At 35.2% G+C, this 26,862-nt stretch overlaps 4 protein-coding genes across 4 annotated transcripts; 2 read left to right on the top strand and 2 right to left on the bottom strand.

Annotated features, from left to right (window-relative positions):
• Window positions 1-1,083: 1,083 nt before the first annotated feature.
• On the top strand, window positions 1,084-2,686 carry LOC143558074 (glycerophosphodiester phosphodiesterase GDPD6-like). Its single transcript, XM_077046997.1, has 7 exons — window positions 1,084-1,113; window positions 1,146-1,329; window positions 1,416-1,490; window positions 1,551-1,660; window positions 1,740-1,958; window positions 2,037-2,195; window positions 2,393-2,686. The coding sequence occupies exons 1-7, from the start codon at window positions 1,084-1,086 to the stop codon at window positions 2,561-2,563; spliced, it is 948 nt and encodes a 315-aa protein (XP_076903112.1). The 3' UTR covers window positions 2,564-2,686.
• Window positions 2,687-2,827: 141 nt separating this feature from the next.
• On the bottom strand, window positions 2,828-3,721 carry LOC143558883 (AT-hook motif nuclear-localized protein 16-like). The gene has a single exon (XM_077047635.1). The coding sequence runs from the start codon at window positions 3,539-3,541 to the stop codon at window positions 2,870-2,872; it is 672 nt and encodes a 223-aa protein (XP_076903750.1). The 5' UTR covers window positions 3,542-3,721; the 3' UTR covers window positions 2,828-2,869.
• Window positions 3,722-5,191: 1,470 nt separating this feature from the next.
• Window positions 5,192-6,931, bottom strand: LOC143558894 (PLASMODESMATA CALLOSE-BINDING PROTEIN 1-like). The gene is made up of 4 exons (XM_077047639.1): window positions 6,839-6,931; window positions 6,486-6,725; window positions 6,304-6,337; window positions 5,192-5,405 (listed from the first exon to the last, which is right to left on the bottom strand). The coding sequence occupies exons 1-4, from the start codon at window positions 6,888-6,890 to the stop codon at window positions 5,207-5,209; spliced, it is 525 nt and encodes a 174-aa protein (XP_076903754.1). The 5' UTR covers window positions 6,891-6,931; the 3' UTR covers window positions 5,192-5,206.
• Window positions 6,932-13,224: 6,293 nt separating this feature from the next.
• Window positions 13,225-15,393, top strand: LOC143557422 (serpin-ZX-like). The gene is made up of 2 exons (XM_077046499.1): window positions 13,225-13,746; window positions 14,219-15,393. The coding sequence occupies exons 1-2, from the start codon at window positions 13,234-13,236 to the stop codon at window positions 15,005-15,007; spliced, it is 1,302 nt and encodes a 433-aa protein (XP_076902614.1). The 5' UTR covers window positions 13,225-13,233; the 3' UTR covers window positions 15,008-15,393.
• Window positions 15,394-26,862: the final 11,469 nt, after the last annotated feature.

Below are 26,862 nucleotides of genomic sequence, written 5' to 3'. Positions count from 1 at the left end.
TCAACCAAGTCCAAACAAACTGTCAATTCAAATTTTAGTTTATATGAATTATATGTAGGATATTCCAAGTAAGCACTTCATATAATAGATATTTACGTCCTTGCTATATAATGTATATATTTATCGCTCTTAGAGTGGGTCAAAATAAAATTGCACTAATTTTGACGTCATTTTACTAATTTCATGAAAATAACGTTAAAAGTGACGGAATGTTAATCAGACATCACGTGGTGATGTTAATGGCCGAAAGACAAAGGTACATGCACCAACCAGCCGGCATTCCAATTATTGAGTGTCATGTGTCTTATGTCCAAGGCTTGATGCAAAACTACTATCGAGCCGGGAGTTTCACTGGAAGCAGTCTCTCTATTCCAACGGTGTAGAGGTAAGGTTGTCTACATCTTACCATCTTCGGACTCTACCATAATTTTACTATTAATGGGATTTACCGAGTACGATAACAATGTGTTATCGATGTAGGATATTCCATCAACCCTCTTTATAAATATCCAAACCACCAACAAGACCAATCATTATCAAACACTGATCATGTGCCATGGACTCATCAAGTAAGCAATTCATGTTTCAAATCTCTCTTCAAATTCAACTCAATTTTAAAATAATTAAAAAATCATTAACTTCACACTTTTTTATTTATTAAATATTATATTTAGTTATACGATATTAAAAGCTAAATTATTTGTTTATATAATGAAATGTAACGACATTTTTGAAATGTTTATGGAAATATTTGTATGCTCTTAACAACAATGTAGTTTAAAAAATCATAATTGTTGACCTATGTAATGTTTTTGATTGATGAAACACTTTCCAGGTTGCACCATTGTTACTCTTCTGCTACTCTTTATCGGGTGTTCGGCAAGTAGACTCTCTCCGCTTCCAGCCGATGGCAAAATTACAAAAATGCCCCTACAGACGTTTCGTCCGTTTAACATTGCACATAGAGGTTCAAGTGGAGTACTCCCAGAAGAAACTACTCTAGCTTACATAGGAAATCTATTTAACTTTTTATTTATGCATATACAAATACTTAAAACCTCCTAAACCACTTTATTCAGAAAAATGTTACATTATTATTATTGTGGTGTTAATGTGTTATATGTTTATACTTTTGATTCCTACAGAGGGCTATTGAAGAAGGTGCAGACTTCATTGAAGCGGATATATTAGTTAGTAAAGACGGTGTGCTTATGTGTCTCCACGACTTCACACTCGACAAAACGACTGATATTGCAGATCACAAGGAGTTTGCAGACCGAGTCAAAACTTATCAAGTTGAAGGGAAAAACGAAACTGGATTTTTCATATGTATGCTTCAGTTTTGATTCAAAAATATATTATTCGATTAGTGTCGTTTTGTGTAAATGATTTGCTAACTAGTTGACTGTTCGCAGTTGAATTTACACTAAAAGAACTAAAAACTTTGACCATGAAGCAGAGGTTTCCGTTCCGTGATCCACAATATAATGGTTAGTCAATTAGTTAGTTAGTTTAATATAACATAATCAATATGTTATGTGCATAAACAGGAAAGTTTCCTATTATCACATTCGATGAATACATTCAAATCGCGATAAATGCACCAAGGGTTGTTGGAATATATCCAGAGATTAAAAATCCGGTTTTGGTGAACCAACATGTAAGTTATATTCTGAATATCAATTGTCACATGTAAAAACTTTAGACTGGATTTATGAAATTATAACGAATTATTTCAGGTGAAATGGCCAAAAGGAAAGAGATTTGAAGATGTTTTTGTGGACATCCTTAACAAATACGGTTACAAAGGTTCATATTTATCGAAAGAGTGGCTAAAACAACCTTGTTTCATTCAGTCACTCGCCCCGTCTTCACTTGTTCATATCCATAACCAAACAGATCTACCAAAGATCTTCTTACTCGATGATGTGGACATCAGAACACAAGACACGAATCAAGTAAACAAAAACTTCAATAACAAAATGTCGTTTTTGTAACTATAATGTACTAGTGAATTACATATTATTCTTGTGCAGACGTATGCAGAGATCACTTCGGATTACTATTTGAATTATATTAAAGATTATGTTGTTGGTATTGGTCCAGGGAAAGACACTATTGTGCCCGTTAAATGTAGCAGCTACCTTCAAACGCCTACTGATCTCGTGACCCAGGCCCACACTCATAATCTACAGGTACATTAGTCACTGTTTGACTTTTCAAGTCAAAGCGTTACTTTCTGAAGTTCATTATGATCATAAATATATTCTTGAAACCTTGTGTAAGTACATAGTTGACTTTCTCATTTTTGACCCGAAAAGGTCAACAGTAACCTCTTCACTATACTGTCAAAACACCATATGGACATTAACTTTAATCGTTTCTCTTGCAGGTGCACCCATACACATTTCGCAATGAAAACCAGTACTTGCCTTTTAACTTCAGTCAAGACCCTTATGTGGAATTTGATTACTGGATAAACACAATGCGAGTTGACGGGCTTTTTACTGATTTCACCGGTAGCCTCCATCGTTACCAGGGATGGACCTCTCGAGCGCATTAATCTTATGTTTATAAATATTAATTAATGTAAGTTACGAATATATGAATAAGTTTAAGCATAAAGCATATTAAGTGGCAATAACTAATATTTAAAAGCTGACGTGACATGACGTAAGGAATACTACATCATAAAAAGTGTGACTAAGCACGGATTTTAGCATCTATATTTCTTATATCATTATCCCAACAGGAGTTTACATGACACGTTGAAAACGCGAGATTAACGCGCTAGTCGATTCTAAGTAATACAGTTTGAGCTTCCATGATATTCAGTTACCAAATTTTTGAACATTAACTAAATAAATTTTCATGCCTTAGACAACGGTCGAGCCATTGACCAGGTATACATCTCGGGCGGAGGGAGGTTAGTGTTAGAAATCATGTTTTGTGGCGGCGCATAGATATCCGAAACACCAATGGCACGACGCTGAAGTTGATCCTGTGTCGCAATCGCTTCTTCTTTCTCAATAGGCAACCTATCAAAAGTGGCATTCATGAAAGTGGCTGCCATGATCACCACAGGGCCAGATGTCATAAGTGGGCCAGCAATAGCACCACCCACCACCTGGCCATGTGGACCCACCAGGTAAATGGCTAAACCAGTCACACCTAGTGGAGCAGGTGGCGGGAGTACTGACCCCACCAATGATAAAATCTCAAACCGACCATGAAGAGTGACTACAGGCCCGGATATAGACGGTTGACGCAACATGACGTTGCTCACGAACCCGGTGGCACTTAACACCCATATCCCTTGTTGCTTTCTTCTAGCAAAAGTGGCTAAGCTCTCACCAATGTCACAACCGGGGCTAACCTCCATGGCGTGGGCGCGCAACGTGTTGGGACTGTCTCGGGTTATGATGATGGGTGGTTTGGGCTTGTTTTTGGAACCGGCTGGCCTGCCTCGTGGCTTGCGAACGACGTGTTGGTCGGGTTTTGATGTAATGGCAATAAGGTCATGATCTCCACCACCAGCCATATTTGATGTTTTGGGATTAAGTGATCATTGGTGATGCTTAAGTAGGGAGATTGATGTGGATATTATTTATGATGAAAAATCAAAAGAATGACATATAATTAGGAGATTGTTAAGTAACACAGCATCCTATGTAATTAATGTTTGTTTTTTCTTAGTTTATGGTTCTAAAACTCCTAACTCTTAGCTACCACCAAATCAAAATGACATAAAATCCTAGGAACTTATTGGTCGGATCATGACATGAGATCAGATTGAAGAACATGACCGGTTTATGATCTAAGTATGTGTATGTACGTGTTATAACTGACAGTTTGGTCATCTTTGCACACACAAATATGTTTCACAAATGCAGTGAGAGAAAAGTTGCGTATAAAAATTTATAAATATACTTGATGTTCCTCGTAGTGTGAGAAAAAAATGATGGTTCGTCTTTTAACATGTTTAAACTTTGAAGTAAGAAACATGTATTTAAACGGTTGTATGTGAGAACTCTCTTTAAAATTAATTTATAACAGTGTTGGCTTTTAGGTAGGGCGGAAAATGAGATTTCGAACATTATATATAAAATTTTAAAATAATAAACTTTAAACAATGACTTCGAAAATTATATATAAAATTTTAAAACAAAAAACTTTGAACAATTTACCGTTAAACCCACTAATTTTTTTAAACCCGACAAATAATTATCCAATTGTCCAACTAAAACCAAAAAATTTACAAACATAACACACTACACAAAATAGTCCATTAAACATAAACAAACATAGACCATTTACCCCTTAGTTCATTAACTGGAAACTGGTCCCAGGAATTGAACCGTTGTACTTGTAGTGGATGAACAATTGAACATCCATCATAAAGCCTTCATAAGAATCAACAAGGGCGATTGCTTGTATTGTGATTGGTGATTGTTGTCCTTGAACCTCAAGCGCGCTGCATGGCGTGAAGTAAGGACTAGATTTTGTTTATTTTTTATTACTACAATAACTTTATAATAACTTTATTTTGTTTATTGTTATCGCTTATCACAACTATCGTTAGATCTATTAAAAAAATTATATATAATGACCCATTTTTTTACCAATCTAACTAAATACATTAAACTTTGTCAAAAACATTAGCAAATAAGAATTTTTTTAAAATTTCAAGAAGACAACACACGTTAAATCATCAAAATGTGAACTAAAAGAGAGAATGACACTTGAAAATGTGTGAATGAGAATGACGTAGACCATTGTTAATGTTAATGGATTCCCTCCTGGGAATATGGTATAAAAAAGACAAGAACAAAAGGTTAAACTTGAAACCCATAAAGGATTTAATTTCTAAAATTCATTTAAAAACCATTATTATTATAATTATTTAGAAATACTTAATGATATTATTATTATTATGTTAATAATTTATTTTGTAAGTGGAGCTTTGACATAAGAACCTCATTAAACACATTACATAGCAAAGCAAACAAACACTCTTTTGGGACCACTAGTAACATACCATTCCACATGTTCCTAGTACAAAATTTCAAACAACAAAAGAAATTAACCACCAATTTGAAAATCAAAATAAAGCTAGCTAGCTAGCTAACAAATTAAAAACCCCTAAACTGAAACCTACATACTCGATCTCTACACATAAATTAGCTAGGCCCATCCTTCATCAACCTCAAGTAAGCATCATCGCGACCCCCGCACCCACCACCATAGCCAAGAACCCGAAAATGCTGCTTTGTTTATGTAGCCTCACCCCACCATGGCTAACATCATCGGATGCAGACGGACCCATCGCTCCTCCTCCCACTCCACCTAGCCCGCCATTAACATTAATGTTGGGTGGTGAACGTGTGTTTCCGGTCCCAGTGCCACTGCGTATATGATATTTGAAACGAGTGACGTTAATATTCGTTACACCTCTAAACCCTAAACTTTAAACCATGTTAAAATAAATAAATAAAATATTATGATTATGGGTTATATATATGTGTGTGGTGGTAGTGGTGGCATCAGGTCATGTCGCTGGTGCGTTCGATATGGACAAATTTATTGGGCAGAGGCTCAGTTAAGCCTCACTAGCTAACCGTACAATATGCCCTGTACAAATCACATGTGGGGCTCTTACTAGATCTTTTCACCTAAACCATTTATTTCAAATCATTATAAACTAAATATTTATATTATATGTTTTAGTAACGTTTCAACTCACATTAATTTCAACTTACATTAAAATAGTAAAATTTTAGCTTTTGAGTTGAAACCAGACTTTTTTTATTCCTTTATTAACATGTAATAGCTTACAAGATATTGTGTATCATATTAGTTTAAGCCAATAAAGTTTTTACTAGAGTAAACATGGATACTCTCAGCTCGGGTCAAAAACGAGTAAAGTCAAGTCCGGCTTGACTCGACTGGTTTTGAGCTCTATTTATAAAGCTTGAGTTAGACTTGTAAATAGTTTTTTCTTTTTTAGCTCGTCTTAGACCTCGTTTATTATTTAAATATATACACATTTATAACTGATATAATTTATATTAATTTTATTTTTATCATAATTTTATATATACAATAATAACTAATATGTAAAATAGTTTGAGGCTCTGCTTAAACTTGTTTATTAAACAAAACTTATTTTTCAAACAAAATCTATTTGTTTCTCTAAATTAAATATAATTATAATTATAATTATGTTTTGTCTTATTATTAATATGTTTATGTAAACATAAAGTCACTTTAATGATTAAAAACAAGATTTACAAGAGAACATACCAAGCAGAAGTGGGAAAAGTACACCCATTGGAACCTACACAATAATAAAACCCCAAAAATATGTAAAGAAAATAAATGTACACATTAAAACCAACTAAACAAACAAATAAACCATAAATTGTTACAACAAAAAATAATAATAATAATAATAATAATATTGTAAGAGAGACTAGACTACTAACTGGGATCTGAGGTGACAACAGTGGCTGCACCCTTGAAGTCACATGAGTCAGGAGCCTGAGCTTTGTTCTGGAAGTAACTATTAACCGCATAGTTACAGTGGTCCATTACAGTATCCGGTTTAAAACATTTACCACCTTGGTGTGTCTGTGTGCAGTCAGCTCCGTTGCCACAAGCATAGTCTATGGCTTGTTGAAGCACTTTGTCATCTCCATCTTTCTTGCACACGCACCATGTTGCACCTTAACATATATAGACATAAGTTAGTATAGTCATAGATCTACTAGAATAATAAAATGTGTGTGTGTGTATATGTATATATATATATATAGAGAGAGAGAGAGAGTGGATGTACTTGAGTGAGTGGCCATGGAGAAGATGAGGAGAGAAAGAAGTAAAGCAGCCATGGATGAATGAAGTGGTTGGAGAGTGAAGTTAGTGAGAGAGAGAAAGTAGAAGTGGTTTGATGATGGATGAAAATGAAAAGTGGGTTTTACTTGAGTTACGGAGACCATAAAAAAAATAACGTTTCAGGTGGATTATCAAAGCTTAGTAAAAAATATTATGTAAAAACTAGGAGTCTACGATACAGGCCCACGCTTCGCGACGAGACCATTGAAAAAAAAACCATACGTAAATATGTTAAACCATGAACGCGTTGCGAGTTGACACGGATTCATTCCGTATCAAGTTACAACATTGAAACTTAACAAAAGAAATAAACCATTCAATGCCAAAATAAAACAAATTATTATATATAAAACCCAAAAACTGGAACGTTATAGTTGTGAACCGATGAAAATTTTGTTAGTATCGGCAGCACAAACATAAATTTGTAAACCTGATTTGTAAGAAAAAAACATATTTTAAAGGTGCAAACGTCAAAGCGTGGATATACAAACATGTGATGATGGATTTTTTTTTAAATTCATGATAAAACATTCGATCATTGTAAGACCAACTATAAGAAATACGAAAATAAAGTTAAAAAAATATTTTAACCGACAAATAAAACATGTTGAAACGACACTTATCCAGTTTTAAAGTTAAAATTTTTGTTTGTCAAATTTTTTTAATTAATTGAAGAAAAAGGTAAGTAAAGATAATAAAACCAAGTGATAGGTGTAGATCTCTATGTATTTTTTTTAAGTTAGACCATATATATAAAAAGTTAATTAAAAAGAAAATAAAATATAATAAAATATTATTAAATTGAATAGTAATAGTAACAGAGTTTCGATAAGGGGGAGAAAATTGTCTTTTTAATATATATAATAACTAGTTTTTATCCCCGTATTACGGGGATTGTTTTATATTATTTGTTTTCAATATTTATTTACTTTTTGAATTTTTATTTTTTTTATTGTATGAAAGTTAATAGTATACTTATTGTTTGTTGATAAATATTTTCATAAATAAATGAGATGTTATAACCCGGTTTAAAAGCCATATGTGTTTGCTGAAACCCAAGACCTGTTTATTTTTTTTACTATAAAATTGGTTTTTTAATTATAAATAGCATATATCTTTTTTTTAAATTAATCAAATATTAATTTTTAGTATATCCCTAATTTATAGGATTTTTATATCAAATATTTGGTGAGATTACTTTTTAATTTAATGATATGTTATAACTCGTTTAATAAAAATCTGGGTTTGATAAGACTCATACCCGTGAATTCGGGTCAAATGCATGAGAAGTCTCCATTTAAAAATCAAGCAAATCTGGTGACTCCAAAAAATGGGGAAGCGACCACATCGCGACACGTAGGATTTTTATGCTTTCGTTTATATATATTAATTATTATTATTTGTTCTAATATTTATTTATTTTTTGAATTTTTATTTTTTATTGTATGAAAGTTAATAATATACTTATGGTTTGATGATAAATTGTTTCACAAATAATGAGATGTTATAACCCGGTTTAAAAGCTATATGGTTTTGATGAGACCTAAAACCCGTTTATTTTTTTACTATAAAATTGGTTTTTTTAATTATAAATAATATTTATGAAAGTTAATAATATACTTAAGATTTGACGAGACCCAAGACCCGTTTATATTTTTTTACTATCAAATTGGTTTTTTAATTTAAATTATATATATATATATATATATATATATATATATATATATATATATATATGTTTAAGTTTAAGAAAGAAATCAAATTATTGTAAGAAATGAGAGAAATTTAATATAAGCCACTAGTTTTATTTTAGGTTTTAAAGAAGTATAACAATATGATACTAAAATTAAAGAGAATAAAATGCTCGTTTTTATGATGCAATATTTTAATAAAATATATTAACATGTGAAAAAGTTATGGTCTTTTAAAAAGTCATGGGAGTATTTGGTTTTGAATATGGGTTAAATATGTAATTATTATATGATTAACAAAAGATGATGGAAGTTCAAGTACCAAAATTGTAAACTTTGAAATACTAAAAGCTTTTAACTTTTTCTAAACACTAGTAGTTAGAGCTTTTAGCTTTAGACTTTTTCTCCTAACAAAAAATCTTCAAGCTACTCTAACCAAACAAGACTTTTTAAAAAATATGAGTTTTTTTTTAAAAGCTTGTAACTTAGAGCTCTTAAAAGCTCCTAAAAGCTCTTTGCCAAGCATACCCGAACTGTAGCTCGATCAGGTCTCTGGTATAGTTGTAGCATACATTGTCATTCCAAATAACAAAGTGTCATCATTGTTGGGGTATTTTTTTACCCATGAGAAAAGCCGACAAATATTTATCCTACATGGCTATTACTATTTATTTAGTAATAATAAAAGAAAAAGAATATATATATATGTTTAAGTTCAAGAAAGAAATCAAATTATAATGAGAGAAATGAATATGAGCTACTAGTTTTATTTTAGGTTTTAAATATTTAAAAACAAATAAAAAAATATTAATGCAACAATAAATGTACTATCTCTCTCCAATTAATACAACTAATATAATCATAATAAATATCTCTAATTAATATATTTAACTAATTTAACTATAATAATTAAAAAGATAAAAACACTAATTTAGTTTTATTTTTTATTTACACATTCTTTATTTTATTCAACATAAATACAATTTATTCTTATAATACTATTTTTTATATTAAAAAAATAATTTTCACTCAGTATATTAGTATATATCAACATATTTAAGTTCGATAAATATACAACATAAACAAAGTTATATAACCTACACTAGTTTTGAGCAATAAAAACGTATAATCTACACAAAGTTAAATAAATATACAACTTACACAAAGTTATATAACCTACAAAGTTATATAAGTTAAAATTTTCGTGTGTAGATGTTTTTTGTGTGTAGGTTATATGTTTTCGTGTGCGTGTGTATTTTTTTGATGATGAATTTTGTGTGTAGGTTAAATGTTTTTCGTGTGTAGGTTATATGATATCTTATTCTTAGAACAAGTGTAAATTATACATTTTTGTGTAGGTTGTATGTTTTTTGTTGATATCTAATGCAAACACGTATAAAATTATTTTTCGGTATTATTCATCATAATGTAAGTATGTGTTGATGGATATTAATATATTGAGTTGGAAGAAATTTTAATGTATGAAAAAATTATACGTGTATAGAATAAAAATTCAAGAAACAAAAAGTAAGTTATATAAATAAATGGGTTCTTAATATTTTCTAATTATAATAATTTATTTAGTTATATTAATTAAATAAATAAATATTATGGTTTATTAGTTATATTAATTGAAGAAAGAGAATAATTAATAATTTTTTTATTTAGCTTTAAGCATTTAAATTTTAAAACAAAACTAGTGGTCTATATTCATTTCTTACATTTTTATAATAATATCATTTCTCTATTAAACCATCCCCTATATATATATATATATGTATAGGGGTGAGTTATTGTACAATAATGAGTTATCGTACATTACGTACGCGACATTCCTGATCATCGATTTCAATTTCACGCGGTGGCAATTTGGTAAATAACCCAAAAAGTAGTTCGCGATCAAATTCATCGATTTAAAATCGATTCCGATCCAAATTCAGAACTCCTTAATCTATCTCATCCAATTTCTAAACTCTAATCACAACTTACAGTATGAAATCTCAAAAGTCAAAACCCAAAATTGAAATAGAACGTCACTGAACATTAAAAATTTTCAAATTGATAAAAAATTGATGATATAATCAATCAAATTGATGTGTAAGAGGCTTTAGAACCATCAATCGATTATGAAAATACAGATTAACACACTTAATTGAGCTCTGATTAGGGTTCATGTTTAAACGTTTTGCTCAAAGTTTAAACGTTCTGACCAAAATAAATACAAAAATGATGATTTAATCAATCGAATTGATGTGTAGAAGTATTTAGATTCATCAATCAATTATGGAATTGCAGAAATAACGCACTCAATCGAGCTCTGATTAGGGTTCAAAATATTATGTTTAAACGTTCTGAAACAAAACTGAATAACTTTAAACGTTATGACCAAAAAAGAACATCTTTAAACGTTCTAATGCATTCAAAGAAGATCTGGGTGTTAAAAAAAATGAACATCTTTAAACATTCTAATACGTTCTAAGAATTTCAGGTTGTTTAGTTTAGAAGTTCTAAGAAGTTCTGGGTGTTCAAAAAATTTTAGAATTTCTGGTTGTTTAGAAGTTCTAAGAAGTTCTGCCTGTTCAGAAAGTTCTGGATGTTTAGAAGTTCTAAGAAGCTCTAGCTGTTTTTAAATAGTGTTGATTAAAACGGAACATCTTTAAACGTTCTGACCAAAAAAGAACATCTTTAAACGTTTTGATACATTCAAAGAAGATCTGAGTGTTCAAAAAAGTATTGAAGTTCCCATAACTGTTTTAATACGTTTTAAACGTTTTAACAAACTTATTTTACAACTTAATTAGAGAAACACAACTGTATTGCTTACTCCTGCGAAGTCCCATGACTAAGCATACGTTTTCCTTCATTCACATTAATCGAAAAAGCTATATACTACAGCAATCACAATCACAGTCGATTAGTCGATCGAGGTTAATAAATTAGTAAACGAGATGGCTTAGTCCTGTGAAGTGCCATAAGCATACATTGTTCTCCATTCACATCAATCGAAAAAGCTATAAACTGCAGCAATCGCGGTCACAGTTGAGCTTAAGGCCAAACGTAGTGGGCGGTAATTTGGGCGAAAAATGGGCGACAAATTGGAGGAACACCGCCCCCCCCCCCCCCCCCGGCGATATTGGGGCGAAAAGGGGCGGGGGCGGTAAATATTTATCGCCCAACATTTTATGTGTTGTGTTGTTTTTATTATTATTATTATATATATTTGTGTGTAAGAGATATATATATATATATATGTATATATATATATATATATATTATTATATTATATTGTGGGTCCATTTTGTAGCTCCTTCACCATTACACCCCAAAAACAAATTCTTATCCATTGCTGACTGGGCGCCACACGGCACAAAACTCCCAAATTTGTAGCCCCTCCACTACACATAGCCTAATAAATTAGTAGATCCACTATCAATAGAAAGCAATGGTTTAATACATACATGTGGAAAATACATGTTACAATGTGCTGTCTCTATTAATGTAATGTTCAAATAATCCCGCAAACAGGAAAACAAATATCACTAAATTTCAACATATACTTAAAAGGAAATATACAATTACAAATACGCGTTTAAGTGCATAAGAATCGCTAAGAATGTTGAAAGAGTTTTATGTTTTAGTTTCAAAAGTAACTGTACAGAAACATAACAGTAATGAAAAACATTAACTCTGAATTACGAAATAACCTGAATTGCTTCCCATATCATTATTAACCATCAGCTCTAAAAGAAGATTTATAGAAACTCCGCATTGAAGGTTTCCATATCCCGGTACACACCAAGATTTGGAAGATCAGGCATCATATGAGCAACCACCTAAAACAATAATAGCTTGAAAAATAGAAAAAGAAATTGACATTTAACAAACGAATTAGTCTTAGACAAAATCAACCTAGCGATGTTTGATTGGGTTTCATCAGCATAAATAAGAAAACATAATCACAACCCTTGCCAAAGAAAAGCAATCAGCAACAGCTGCTACCGTGTGCACTCTGTTGTTAAATTGAATGAAGCATAAACAAATTTAATATGGAGGCATAATAAATGAATAAACGTTATGTTATGTGTATTTGCTGATAATGATAGTATAATTTCACATGAAACAAATCCAGATCAGCAACTACAAACTCACCTAGCATGTAATCAGGTCCACACACATATCCAATAATTTCTCCTTTCAAGTTTCAATACAGCAAAATCAACATCAATTTTACACCAAATTAACAACTCAAAAAACAATCAAAACCCCTAAAGCCAACAGAAAACCTAAAAAGTCAACTACCAGATCTAATTTACGTAACCAGACCAAATAAATCTTTCTCCTTTCACAGTTAATAGCACCAAAAGAAAGAAAAAATTTGTACCCCAGCTCTGGTGTGAGAGATCCGGATTGGGAGCATTAGGGACGACATACATGGAATTCTAGCGGTAGATGTGAATTAATAGTTACGCTTCTTATAAATCCTAGACAATATTCTATTTAATTATGGTAACTAATAAAAATGGAAACGGAATTTTAGTTTTTTGTCTACAAAATATTGCCAAAATTGATTTTGAATGAGAGGTGTTTGATTAAACTATAAATACATTCACAATCTTCCTTTTCATGCTCTTGTTCTTCAAACCCAACAATGGCTTCTTCTAATATCCCCGATCCCCCCATCAACACCTTCACTCATCCATGGGCTTCTAAAATCCCCCCTCCCCCCTCCCCCACCTTCAGTCGATCAACGAAGGACATTAATTATCTCTATCCATCAACGCCGTCTCAATCAGTCAGCAATCAAACCCACGTCTCAACCACACTCGCCACACGCCTTTTCTCCAAAAAACACCACTCCAACGTTGTTTTCTCTCCGGTTTCCATCCATGCCGTCCTTAGCTTGGCAGCCGCTGGTTCTAAAGGCCCAACACTCGACCAGTTTCTTGCTTTTCTCAAAACTAGTTCCACCGATGACCTCAACTCTCTTTATTCGCAGCTTGTGTCCTCAGTCCTAGCCGATGGAAGCCTGACTGGTGGACCTCGATTATGTTTTGTCAATGGGGTTTGGGTTGACAAAACGTATGCTCTTAAACCTTCTTTTAAACAGATTGGAGACACTGTCTATAAAGCCGCTTGCAAACAAGTCGATTTCCAAACCAGTGTCAGTTCTAAGTTCTAACTTCAAGTTGGACTACGTAGAGTTGTTGCATAAATCGTTTAGATCACATTGTGCTATACAATATAATTTGTTTGTGATATGTTAACGTAAACCTAATCAAAGTTCTATGCAACAAATTTATTATGTAAGTTTTTTAGAATTTTAGAACATAAATCATTATTCCATAATTTTTTTGTTTTTGATGCATTAATTAATCTATCCGTAATCAAATTATGTTCAACTTTTATGGACTATGTTTAGGTCATATTTTCTAGGTTTACCTTTAATGATCATGTCAATGGTGTTTCACAGATCGATTGTTCATAGTTATATGTTCTTACTGTGATATATAGATCTTGGTTATTTTATTTAACTTCAGGCTTTTAATGGTTTGCATTATATCTTTATAAACACTTTCTTATTTTTAAGACTTTGTTTTTGGTATAGCTAACATGTTCTTTATTGATTCACAAAGGCTGCCGAGGTAGTCAACCAGGTGAATCTATGGGTCGAAAAGCAAACAAATGACCTTATCAAACAAGTCCTTCCTAAAAGTGCAATTAACAATCTCACGAGACTCATGTTTGCAAATGTCGTCTACTTTAAGGGAGCATGGAATCAGAAGTTTGCAAAGTCACTGACAAAAGAATATGAGTTCCACCTACTAGACGGCAACAAAGTTAGAGTTCCTTTCATGACCAACAACAAAAGTCAATTTGTGCGTGAATACGATGGCTTCAAAGTATTGGGTCTTCCGTATATACAAGGTCAAGAGAAACGTTTGTTCACGATGTACGTTTTCCTCCCAGATGCAAAAGATGGTCTTCAATCTTTAGTAGAGAAAATCGGCTCCACATCTGACTTTTTAGACCGTGACCTTCCACGCGATAAAGTACAAGTTAGGCGGTTTTTGTTACCAAAGTTTAAGATCTCATTTGAGTTTATAGCTACTGATCTATTGATGGAATTAGGGCTTGTATTGCCTTTCACCAATGATTGTGATTTGAGTGAAATGGCTGACTCATCTGCTGGTGAAAGCCTTTATGTTTCAAGCATTATTCATAAAGCTGTTGTGGAGGTTTCTGAAGAAGGTACTGTAGCTTCAGCGGTCACCATAGCTGCGGTGTTTCCCGGAGGACCATCACATGTAAAGCCCAGGGTGGTTGATTTTGTGGCGGATCATCCGTTTTTGTTTGTGATTAGAGAAGATAGGTCTGGTGTCGTGTTGTTTATGGGACAGGTGATTGAACCTCATGTTGGATGAAACAAAAGTTGATCTCTATTATCATGAATAAGAAGTTGTCTTCTACTTGTTTTGTTTCTATTTTTTATATATTGATTTTTGTACCAACTTGTTTTTGGAATAAGACAATTGTATTTTGGGCCATTAAATTACCAAATTCAAGTGAATGATTTGTTATTTTGGTCAGATTTGTTGTTTTTGTGAGAGGTTATAATTCAAGTTGTTTTGAATGAAAGAAACCCTTTTTTTTTATTTTTTGTTAAAAGAAGACGATATTTTTGACTGTCACGGAACGAGAAGATACATATTATCTTGAATGTTGACATTCAAATGAATGTAATGTTATAGCTTACGCCTTTTCTGGTATGGGGTTAAACATCTCTAATCACACACAATAAGCTCTTCATGTCTATGTTAGGATTCGGGTATTTCAACACACACGCAAACACAATATATCCGCAAGAGAAAAATAAACGAAGATGAACACGCGAGATTTAACGTGGTTCGGTCTAAACTGACCTACGTCCACAGGCTGCAACCATGGTATTTTATTATTGCTACTGCCTCACTCGTGATGAGGAATTACAAGTACAAGTCTAAATATATAGATACAAGATTAGGGTTTTCTACTTGTTCACCAAGACAACTAATATGAGCTTTAATTAAAACAAATCGGGTCAACCCATTTGATCTCTAATTTTCTGCTCCATAGTTCTCTTGAACCGGACCCAAAATAATCAAGCCTCCACAATAAACCCAACAATCTCCCACTTGGAGGCTTGATAATCTTCAAACTGCCTACCGATAATTGCTTGTACCTCTTGTAATCTTCCTCGTCTTCCTGGTTGCATCTGCCTTCTCATCAGTTAACCTGAACGCCCGTTGAAGCTCCCCCGAGCTCCAACTCATCAGTCATGGCTACAACTGCCACTGACTCATTCTCTATCCCTAACGGCTCCCACTTACACGAACTGCCGAATCCTGGAATACCTTGAGAACAAACAACACTATCCATATTAAGCAGGTAATCTTCTGGAGAGACTTTAACCGCTAAAATACTGGTTCTCTTAACCCATTGTCTGGTAACTCTGGCTAAAGCTTTGACTGACTGACTGCCAGTGATCCCACTGCCGTGAAAACCTCTGACTGGTTTTTTTGAACCTCTTCTAGCACGTTCAACCTGAATCTGACCTGTGGCTCTGGATTTATCTCCTGCAAAACAAACCTTCTTCTACCCACTAGACTCTGTGAACCGGACTTTGGTCTTCTTCTGAACTGGGTCGGTCACTCCCTTAAACGATGAACTGACCATATACAACGAACCCCTCTTTCTTCCTCGAGCTATGATAAGATTTCCCTTAACAACTTTCCACTGCCCGTTCCCAAATTTAATCTCATGTCCCTGTTCATCCAACTGCCCAACAGAAATCAACTTTTTCTTTAAGCTTGGAATCACTCTGACATCCTTCAAGGTCCATGAACCGGCTGAAGTAACTAATTTCATGTCACCCATGCCCGTAACATCAAGAACATCATTGTTCGCCAGTTTAACCTTACCAAAATCACCTTCCTTCAGATTCTGCAATGCTTCACTACTGTGTGTAGCATGGAATGAAGCACCAGAATCCATGACCCAGGAATCAACATTATCCTCAACACTAAGAACTAATAACTCATCATCTGAGCATTCTTCTGTAGTGTTGACTTCTTTCTTTTCATTCTTATCATTTGGACACTGATTACTAAAGTGTCACTTCTCTTTACAACCCCAGCATTCAATATCTTTACGAGTCCTAGACTGACTCCTCTTCCTGTTCCTACTGCCTCGTTGTTTTCCCCTACCTCTACCTTCTGTGACTAATATATTACCTGGTGATTCACCTGAACTTCTGCGTCTTGAATCTTCTCCAATAATCAAATCTCAAATCCCATCAAAAGTAATTTTTGTAGACGAACTACAAACCGCAGTCACTGTTTGCGACCAGCTGCCGGGCAAAGAGGATAATAACAAAAGACCTTGAACTTCATCATCAAACTTAATGTCGACTGACACTAAGCGGGACAGGATCGAATTAAGATCATTAATATGCGTTGCAATAGACCCATGATGTGCGAAAAAATATATATATAAATAAAACACAAGTCACAACTAAGCTTTAAAAACCAAACAATCTATCCTAGTTCACACAAACGGCAAGTGTACCGGTCGCGTATAGCACAGATGAGGAAAGTCCGGATATCGAATTCGAAGACGCGTGAAAACGTTTATAATCACTAAACTCTAACCAAGACTCACCAAAATATTTAATTGATTTATTTTAGATTTAATTTAACTACTTAACTTAACTAAGTGAAAACTTTTGACAAAACTTCGGTTACTCATCATCAATGAAGCCAACAGCCAAACCAACTATAGCATAGCAACTACAGCAACATCCTAGGGACGTGCTGGAAGCTCGGGAGAGAGACCTCAAAGAAGTATCATTGGACCCCAAAGATCCAGAGATAAAAGTGCTCCTAGGATCCAGTATCCCCAGCAAAATCGAGGAGGATATAATATCCTTCTTAGGGCGAAGAAGATCTACTTTTGCCTTCAAGCACTCAGACATGATAGGTATTTCAAAAGAGGTAATCACTCATAAATTCGGCCTTGATTTATCTGTAAAACCCGTCCATCAAAGCGAAGGAAATTCGCTCCTGATAGGAACAAGATCATACAAGAAGAAGTTGAAATACTTCTTAAGGCCGGTATGATCAGAGAGGTTCAATATCCTAAATGGCTAGCTAATGTGGTCGTTGTTTCAAAAAAGAATGGAAAGTGGAAGGTGTGTGTCTGATGTGCACGAAGTGGTATATAAAAATTTAGCAAATAATGACCAAGCACAACGACTAATAAAAACCTAGAATACCCTAAACCAAACCACTAGCAACAAGCAAGTGAACCTATCGGGTGTAGAATAACTATGGGAAGACCGGGATTATCGAACCCTAGAGACACTTATAAAATAACGAAACTAGTTCTAAAAGCTAATTTAAAGTAATAATTAAGAAAATATATATTTTTGGGATTTTTATTTATTTTATTTTAAAAACTAATAATTAATTAAACTAATTACTTAATTAAATTAAAGTAAACTAAAAAATTAAATTACCGAATAAGACTTTAGCAAATTCAAATATGGGAGCAAGAGTTATCTAGGCAAGGAATCCGAATTGTGACGACTCGGGCTTTTATCGGTTACGGAAAAATGTTATGGGAACCGGGAATCCAAAGATATGAAGCTCTAGGTAACTTAATGGATCCTTAATCGCTCTTAAGGTGTCACCGAAAAAGAAATCTTAGAGATCATGTAAAAACACCGGCTTATTAGTTCACCTGTCAGTTCACCAACTATGATTAATTACCCGAGAAAATAGCTAACCCGAAACTATCTCAATGCACCTAAGTACACGGGGTGGTTTTGAAAAGTCTAAAGGACACGGGTAAACAGTGAAATTAAGGCAAAAATAGGCAAACCTCCTGTCAGATAATTTAACCTAAAACCCTAACAACGCAGACAAACCCGACAACTTATCACCCGTCAGATATTTAAGCTAGTAAGAATATAAACTTCTAATAATATGCCAAAAATCAGTTTCTATGGTAAATGAGCTCAATAAACCATAAACAAGTTGCAAACACACAGTAAACAACCCTAACATGCAGCCTATAATCGAAAGACAATCAATCAAGTAGCATATGAAACATTCATTTAAGCATAAATCAAAAGTAAATACGCATGAGACACATCCAATAGAACTAATCAAAACTTTTAATAAATCAAAATCCCATAAACAAAACCCGAAAACCGACAAGTCCAAAGCAATCAACAAAACATCATCACAAGCCGATATAGCCAAAAGTATTTAGCCAACAATCATGTTCAAAATAACAAAATAAAAGTGACCTTGCTGCTGTGCGTTTCTCTCTATCTCTTGTTCTCTTCTTTTCGAACCAGGGTAAACAGGAGTGGACCCCTCTCTGACTTGCGTCCCTCTCTATCTGCCCTCTGATTCCCCCCGTAAGAATATATATAATAATAATGTGATGCCTTTTCTCAAACGAAATAATAATAATGAATTTGTGGTGGTGGGCTGCGGCCCATTATCACCAACTCACGTAGGTTCTTTTAATAATAATAATAATAATAATAATAATAATAATAATAATCCTCTCTCAATCACCAATAGAATATATATGGCGGCTGCTGTGTCTGACTTTGTCTCCCAAATTCTTTTTCCAGCCCAGGGGCACGATACAAGCCCATTTAATCTCATGTTAAGGTCCAGTAGCCAAGTTTGCTCGTTGAATTAGAATTCATGCCCACAACATCATTGTTTGTTTGAATTAGAATTCATGCCCACAACATCATTGTTAGTTTCATTTAATGGCACTGGCAAAAATAATAAAACAAATGTTGTTAATTACAAACAATATATAGATATATATATATTAAAGTCCATATAAAGTTGTTCATTTTTTTTAAACGTGAACTTTGTATACTATTAATATCAAGTAATATGTAAAATTGTTTTTTGCTCTTCATTTGGTTTCAAATTTAGTAAAGTATTTCGATTTAGCTTGTTGTCTCATGAAACCTTAAAAGCTGACACATGAACTAAATATGAGTAATATTTAATAAAAGCATAGCTCAAAAGTACTCAAAATAGTAGGGAATATGTATATAATAATATGTAGACCACATCAGTGTTGATTTTACGGATTTAAACAAGGAATGCCCCAAGGATCCTTTCCCATTACCACATATAGATGCCATGGTGGATGCAACGGCTGGACATTAAATGCTCACCTTTATGGATGCTTCCTCTAGATTCCAACAAATTCAGATGGAACCATCTGATCAAGAGGACACAGTTTTCATGACTCCAACCGGCATATATTGTTATACTGCTATGCCGTTCGGACTAAGAAATGCAGGAGCAACGTACCAAAGACTAGTTAACATGATGTTCAAGGACCAATTGGGCAAGACTATGGAGGTATACATAGATGATATGGTGGTAAAGTCGAAAAAGGTAGAGGATCACCTCAGAGACCTCGAGGAAGCATTCAATATCCTTGACCAGTATAACATGAAACTAAATCCATCCAAATGCCACTTCGGTGTCAAGGTTGGAAAGTTTCTAGGATATATGGTCACAAAGAGAGGAATTGAAGCAAGCCCAGAGCAGATCGAAGCTATTGTCAATCTCAAATCTCCTGCAAATGCCAAAGACGTCCAGAGACTCACCGGATGATAGCAGCCTTGAATAGGTTCATCTCGAGATCCTCCGATAAGTGTAAAGACTTCTATGATATCCTTAGAAAGAATAAGAAATTTGAGTGGGCGGAAAAACATGAAACTGCTCTCAAAGCCTTGACGGATTACTTATCCTCAGCTCCGGCTCTGATGAAGCCTGTGGATAGAGAATCCTTGTATCTATATCTTGCTGTTTCAGGAAATGCAGTGAGTGCAGTCTTGGTAAAGGATCATGAAGGTGAACAACATCCCGTCTACTATGTAAGTAAAAGTCTTCTAGATACGGAGTCCATGTATTCTCATTTAGAAAAGCTAATTCTTGCACTTATCATGGTTTCTACTAAACCGAGACATTATTTTGAAACTCACCCTATTATATTGAGAACTAACTATCCTGTAAAGAATGTTCTTAGAAAACCAGAGTTATCAGGTAGAATGGCTAAGTGGGCTGTAAAGTTAAGTGCAAATGACATCCGATACGAGCCAAAAACAGCAATTAAGTCTCAAGCATTAGCAGACTTTGTAGCTGATTTCACTATTGATCTACAAAAAGAAGCTGACTTGGAAGTCCAACAACTGGAAAAGACCAAGGATCCTTGGATACTCTTCACAGATGGAGCATCCAACGTGAGAGGAACAGGATTAGGGATCCTACTGAAATCGCCATAGGGGGGCATATTACCTCAGTCTATAGCTTGTGAGTTCCAGGCAACAAACAATGAAGCAGAGTACGAAGATTTAATCGCATGTTTGCAATTAGCCAAAAACATGAGGATCAGGTATCTTCAAGTTTATGCAGATTCTTTATTGATAACTAACCACTTTAACGGCTCCTACGCTGTTAAAGGTGAGAAACTAATGAAATATTTAGGTGTTGTGAAGGAGTTGTCGAAATCCTTCAAAATATTTAGTATTACACAGGTACCGAGGGAAGAAAACGCTGGGGCAGATGCCTTAGCAAACTTAGCCTTATCTCTGAAGATTCCTGAGGATTTGAAAATCCCAATAATCCACATTCTCAGGCCAGCAATAGGAGAACAAGAAATTGGGGAGATAACAAAAGATATAGAAATCGTGCTCTAGGATCCTTTATCCTCAGATAATAAAGGATCATGGATCCATCCTATCAAGAACTATATTCAGACTAGAGAAATTCCAACCACAGAAAATCCCAAATCCTTCAAGCTCAAGGTATCCCACTATATTTTATTAGATGATATGGTATATAGAAAATCTCTTGCAGGTCCATATCTGAGATGCAGCGAGGAATCTGAGATCCAAGAAGTACTTAAAGACTTTCACGAAGGAGACTGCGGCAATCACACGGGTGGAAGAGCGTTATTTTCCAGGATACTCAGAACTGGATACTTCTGGCCAACAATGAAAAAAGATGCAGTGGAGTATTCAAAGAAGTGTGATGCTTGCCAAAGACACGCAAATATCCTTCATCAACCAGCGGAGCCTCTATATCCTATATCCTCCTCATGGCCTTTTATGAAATGGGGTATGGATATTGTAGGCAAACTACCAAAAGCACCAGGTGGAAAAGTCTTTATGCTTGCCATGACTGACTACTTCTCCAAATGGATTGAGGCAGAGGCATTTGTACAAGTCCGTGAAAGGGAAGTAATATTTTTTATCAAACGAAATATTATAACTAGATTTAGTATTCCCGCTGAATTGTTTGTGACAATGGTTCTCGGTTTATTGGGAAGAGAACTACTAACTTTTGTGACAGTTGGGGAATCAAAATGATTACTTCGACTCCAGTTCACCCTCAAGCCAATGGCCAAGCAGAGTCTAGCAACAAGATTATCATCAACAATCTAAAGAAGAAGCTAGGATCCAAGAAGGGAAAATGGGCTGAAGAAATTCCTTATGTTCTTTGGGCAGATAGAACTACACCCAAAAATGCGACAGGCCAGACACCCTTCTCCTTGGTGTTTGGATCAGAAGCAGTAATTCCCACAGAAATGGTGGTCCCTACTGCTTGAACCAGCATCCGTGATCCTGAAGCTAATAGAGAAGTTCTCCTTGAAGACTTAGATACCATAGAAGAACTCAGAGATCTAGCAAAAATCAGAATGGCAGCGTATCAACAAAGGGTAGCTGGGGTATATAACAAAAGTATCAGAATCAGAAGATTTCAAGAAGGAGATCTAGTGCTAAAGAAAGCCTTCCAAAACACCACAAATCCGGCTGATTGAAAATTAGCACCCAAATGGGAAGGTCCTTATCAAATTGAGTCTGAAGCAGGAAATGGGGCATATCATTTGCTCACAATGGAGGGCAATAGGTTACCAAGAGCTTGGAATGCCATTCACCTTAAGAAATATTTTTTCTGATCAAGATCCACTATCTTGAGAGGATATATTATCCAGAAAGAGGATCTAGAATCCTTAAAGCGGTAACATCTTTCTGATCTATTATTAATTTTGAATTATTATTATTAATTTAAGGATAATATATTCTTAACTCTTTATCTTTTCCAAGTTTTGAGTAACCATGCAGAATTGTAGTGATCCATTTGATGTTCAAGAGGTTGGCCACCTCTCCGTTGCGTTTAAGGTACTTTACTATTTCCCTTGACCTTGTCCACGTTTGGATAAGACCCCCGATGGTCATATCCCCTAAGGTTTAAAGGTTTTCACCTTTCTCACAATCGCCAGTTGCGCATGCTATATAGTTCGGGGCAGCGGGACCAGTACACGCTCAGTGGCTGACAATTTCGTTGTCTCCGGCTATATGGAGGATCCTACGAATCATGGTAGACGTACCATACCTCCGATTTATAACGTTTTCACGTTATCTCACGTTTGGGCTAAATCCCGGTTCGGGCGAGACCCCAGTTAACATCCGTATCTTTGGGCCAGTCCCCAGTTTGGGCTTGTCCCCAGTTTATTGGGCTTGTCCCCAGTTTATTTTATGGGCTTGTGCCCAGTATGTTGGGCTTGTCCCCAGTTACACGGGCTTGTCCCCAGATTACATGGGCTTGTCCCCAGTTGCACGGGCTTGTCCCCAGATTATTTGTTGGGCTTGTCCCCAGTTTAACGGGTTTAATCCCAGTTAATAACATGAATTGTATGCAACGAATTTTCTAAGTTCTTACTAAAGATCAAGAAACTAAGGATCCAAGATCCTAGAGCTACTCTTGTGAGAAACATTAGGAGTTCGATATTTCTTATAACTTAGGTCTATTTGGACCTTCTGGTATGATCTTTATTGATTAACTTAAGTTTGATATTTATTATAACTTTGGATATTCTGGTTAGAAAGGCTGATCTTCTAAAAACAAATTGTTTAATTACTGAAGTTTTTGACTAATTTCTGGATACTTTATCCTAAAGATTTCCTTATATAAATTTTATTGATTAATTAAGGATATTCTAATTCTAAGGATCTTTTATCCTAAAAACTTTTTGCTTAAGATTATTTATCAAACTATTAACAATGCTAAACTTATATGCCAATAAGTATTTGAAGATAAATAACAAGCAGATAGTCAAAAGATTTATATTTATTAAAATAAATAAGCCCTAAGGACTTATCCAAAATTTCTTAACACGGACTTCACCATACGAAAAGATGGACCATCCATCCGGGTTAAGTAAGAGTTACTAATAGTCTATAAAGTGCAGGAAAATTAAAAACAGGGGCAACAAAGGCTTCGTCCCCACAAACAGAGGATCCCTCCACCTTTGTCACCCCCGCACATTGTCTTAAGGATCATGGATCCTTTACCCTAAGGGTATGCTTGGTTGGAAGTAATGGAATAAAGGAGGAATGGAATGGGAGAAGGAATGGAATGAACAAGGTAATGAAATGGATCATTACCATTCATTTGTCATGTTTGGTTAATTATAGGAATGAAATGAATTATTAGTTAATGTTGTTTGGTATAAAAAAAAATTTAGGAACAAAATAGAAATAATAAAAACACTCTTATCTCAAAGTAATTTTTTTACCAAAAAAATAAAAAAAAAATAACTGTAATGGCGACGGTGGTGGTGGTAACTCTGACGAAGAAAATGGTGGTAGCGACGGTGGTGGTAGTGGTTATCAGGTGGCAAGGGCGGTGGTTGTGGTGGTAGGAGGGGTGACGATGGTCAAGAGATGGTAGCATTGGTAGTGATGGCGATGTTAGGATGGTGGAGGTCACGTGGTGGTGGCGGTGAAGGTCAGGCGGCAACGGAGAAAATGGTTGTGGTGGTTACGGTGACAATGGTGGCGGCGACGGTGACAATGGTTACAGTGACAATGGTTGTGACGTTACGGTGACAATGGTGGCGGCAATGGCAGTGGTAGCGCTAGTGGTGGTGGCGGCGATGACGGTGGTGGCGGAGGTGGTGGTGGAGACGACGACAGTGGCGTTGGGGTAGTTGTGGTTGACGTTGTTAGGTGGTGGTGGTGTTGAGCAAGTAGAGTGAATGAGGAATGGAATGAAAAAAAAGAAGGGGGGTGGGAAGGAATGGTTTTGATGGAATGTGATTCCATATGCAATGGATGATTCCATTCCATTGAGCAACCAAACACTACTTTTTTCATTCCCAAGCAATGAATCATTCCATTTCCCCAATGATTACTGCATACCAAACACTACCTAAGTACTATTGTTTATTACAGACCATAGAAATTGTTCATAAAAACATCAACATCATATAAAAAAAGTGGGCTCGGGCCTTGTCTTGAATATCCTTCATCGCCCACTTAAGCTGCATCCTCAACCGCAGCATCACCTTCCCCTTTGCCAGCTTCGACCGCCTCCTTAGCACCACTGGTCCCAGCCTCGGTGTTCTCAACCATCTCTTCGTCGTCCTCACCACCAAGGTCGTCAAGAGCATCCTTCCATTTCTCCACATCCCAGGCCGACTTGTCAAAAGCAGGATCACCAGCCTCCATCGCCATCTTGATCCGTGCCTGGAATACCGACCTGGCAGCCCATACCTTAGCTTCATCAATCGCCTGCTCCACTGTCTCTTGACGTTGGGCTTCGGCCAAGGATAACTGATCCTCCAACTGTTTCTTCTCCTTTGAGAGCTGGATCATAGCCTTATCCTTGACAACCACAGCTTTCCCTAAACCTGACATTGTCTCGCTCATCTGATGGATAATCTTTTCGTAGTGATCCCTCATAGCAATTACAGCCTGGTCGTTGCAGTCTTGGGCTCAGAGCTAGTGCCTGCCTTGGGAGCCTCCTTCTTGACAGCAGGAGAAGTAACCATACAATCGATGTCATCCAGGGAGAACTTGAGGGCCGACTTTCCAGATTTCTTGGTGCCTATAGAAGGGAAATCGACAGATAAGTATTCTATTTTATTTTTATTTACTTTGAAATTATTAACTTACTTGACATGTTTGAACTTGAGGAAATATCACAAAAACCTTCAGCAAACCGAGCTTGAAAGGTCCTAACCTCGATATCCAGTGCAAGGAACCGTTTTGCCTTTTCTTTTGTCCCAGGTAGCTTGCTCAATTAAGCGAAGTTCTCAAATGCACACAACAACAAAAAATAAGGCTTAAAGCTAAAGAATAAAGGATCATGCTATTCCTTAAGGATCCCGGATCCTACCCTCCGTGACCCACGTGGAAGGAAGACCGGTCCCCCCTGGTATCGAGTCACGTTTAACGAAGAAAAATTGGTTCTTCCGCATGGAATCGTTTAGCATGGCTTTTAAGATCAGATGAGGCTGTCGAGGCTTAGATCTGAAGATAAAACGGGCAGAACTGAAGGTCGTGAGGGTATACAGATATGACAACTCCGGAAGGCCAAAAACAATTTTTTCCTCCTTGATGACTCTCTCAATAGTGTTGAGAACCCTCCAAATCATCGGCATAGCTTGTATGTAAGATATGTCGGTAGAATCGAAAAGACTTTGGGTAAAAGGCGGAAAGGAGTATTTATAGCCGATAAGAAAGGGAGTTGCCGGAAAGCAGACCCAGACCTTGGAGTAAGTGTTGCATCTAATGCTGGATTCATAGGGTCGGAACAAGGTTTCTGGAGGAAATAATGTGTGAAAACTGTCAACCTCGGGATCCGTGAGCTTACAGATTTCAGAAGATGGGTTGGAAAGTAGGCCTTGTGGTTCCATTTCGACTAGTTCGGAACCACCGGACGACTGTTACGTGATTACCAAATTATGTGTTTCCCATACGATCTCACTGTTTCAAATAGAACAATAAACGCGCATAAATTTGTTACGTGATTACCAAATTATGTGTTTCCCGCTGCATCGCGCGGGCACCCGTCTAGTGTGTGTGTGTGTATATATATATGGGTTAGTATCAATTAAGAACTTTAAAAAAGTTAAGAACTATTAGGAACTCTATACAATCAAACATTTTTTTATTTTTTTTCATATATTAACATTATTAAGAGTAGTTTTATCATATTTTATATAAAACATTTTGATTACATATATTAATCACAAGTTTACATATGTGTAAAATTAATTTACTAACAAATTTACATAAGTGTAAAACAAAACATAGATATGTATAACAACTAATTTTCAAAACTGAACTCGTAAGTATAGATATAAAAAATTATAAAGGTACACTCAAATAACATTAACATAC

Source organism: Bidens hawaiensis, unplaced genomic scaffold (assembly GCF_021521415.1).
Source record: "Bidens hawaiensis isolate Kalapana, Puna unplaced genomic scaffold, B.hawaiensis_p1.1 tig00001087_1, whole genome shotgun sequence".
NCBI classification, from domain to species: Eukaryota; Viridiplantae; Streptophyta; class Magnoliopsida; order Asterales; family Asteraceae; genus Bidens; species Bidens hawaiensis.
The sequence above is the reverse complement of the archived record's forward strand: the minus strand, read 5'-3'. Positions and strand labels throughout refer to the sequence as shown.

What these genes read in the sequence shown, in the direction of transcription:
- LOC143558074 (XM_077046997.1), top strand. Translation starts at nt 1,084, where the DNA reads ATGTTACATTATTATTATTGTGGTGTTAAT. An exon ending in CCGTGATCCACAATATAATG is followed by an intron (nt 1,491 to 1,550) that starts GTTAGTCAATTA and finishes GTGCATAAACAG; the next exon opens with GAAAGTTTCCTATTATCACA. An exon ending in GAACACAAGACACGAATCAA is followed by an intron (nt 1,959 to 2,036) that starts GTAAACAAAAAC and finishes ATTCTTGTGCAG; the next exon opens with ACGTATGCAGAGATCACTTC.
- LOC143558883 (XM_077047635.1), bottom strand. Translation starts at nt 3,541, where the DNA reads ATGGCTGGTGGTGGAGATCATGACCTTATTGCCATTACATCAAAACCC.
- LOC143558894 (XM_077047639.1), bottom strand. Translation starts at nt 6,890, where the DNA reads ATGGCTGCTTTACTTCTTTCTCTCCTCATCTTCTCCATGGCCACTCAC. An exon ending in CTCCATGGCCACTCACTCAA is followed by an intron (nt 6,726 to 6,838) that starts GTACATCCACTC and finishes ATATATGTTAAG; the next exon opens with GTGCAACATGGTGCGTGTGC. An exon ending in TGTTGTCACCTCAGATCCCA is followed by an intron (nt 6,338 to 6,485) that starts GTTAGTAGTCTA and finishes ATTATTGTGTAG; the next exon opens with GTTCCAATGGGTGTACTTTT.
- LOC143557422 (XM_077046499.1), top strand. Translation starts at nt 13,234, where the DNA reads ATGGCTTCTTCTAATATCCCCGATCCCCCCATCAACACCTTCACTCAT. An exon ending in AAGTCGATTTCCAAACCAGT is followed by an intron (nt 13,747 to 14,218) that starts GTCAGTTCTAAG and finishes TGATTCACAAAG; the next exon opens with GCTGCCGAGGTAGTCAACCA.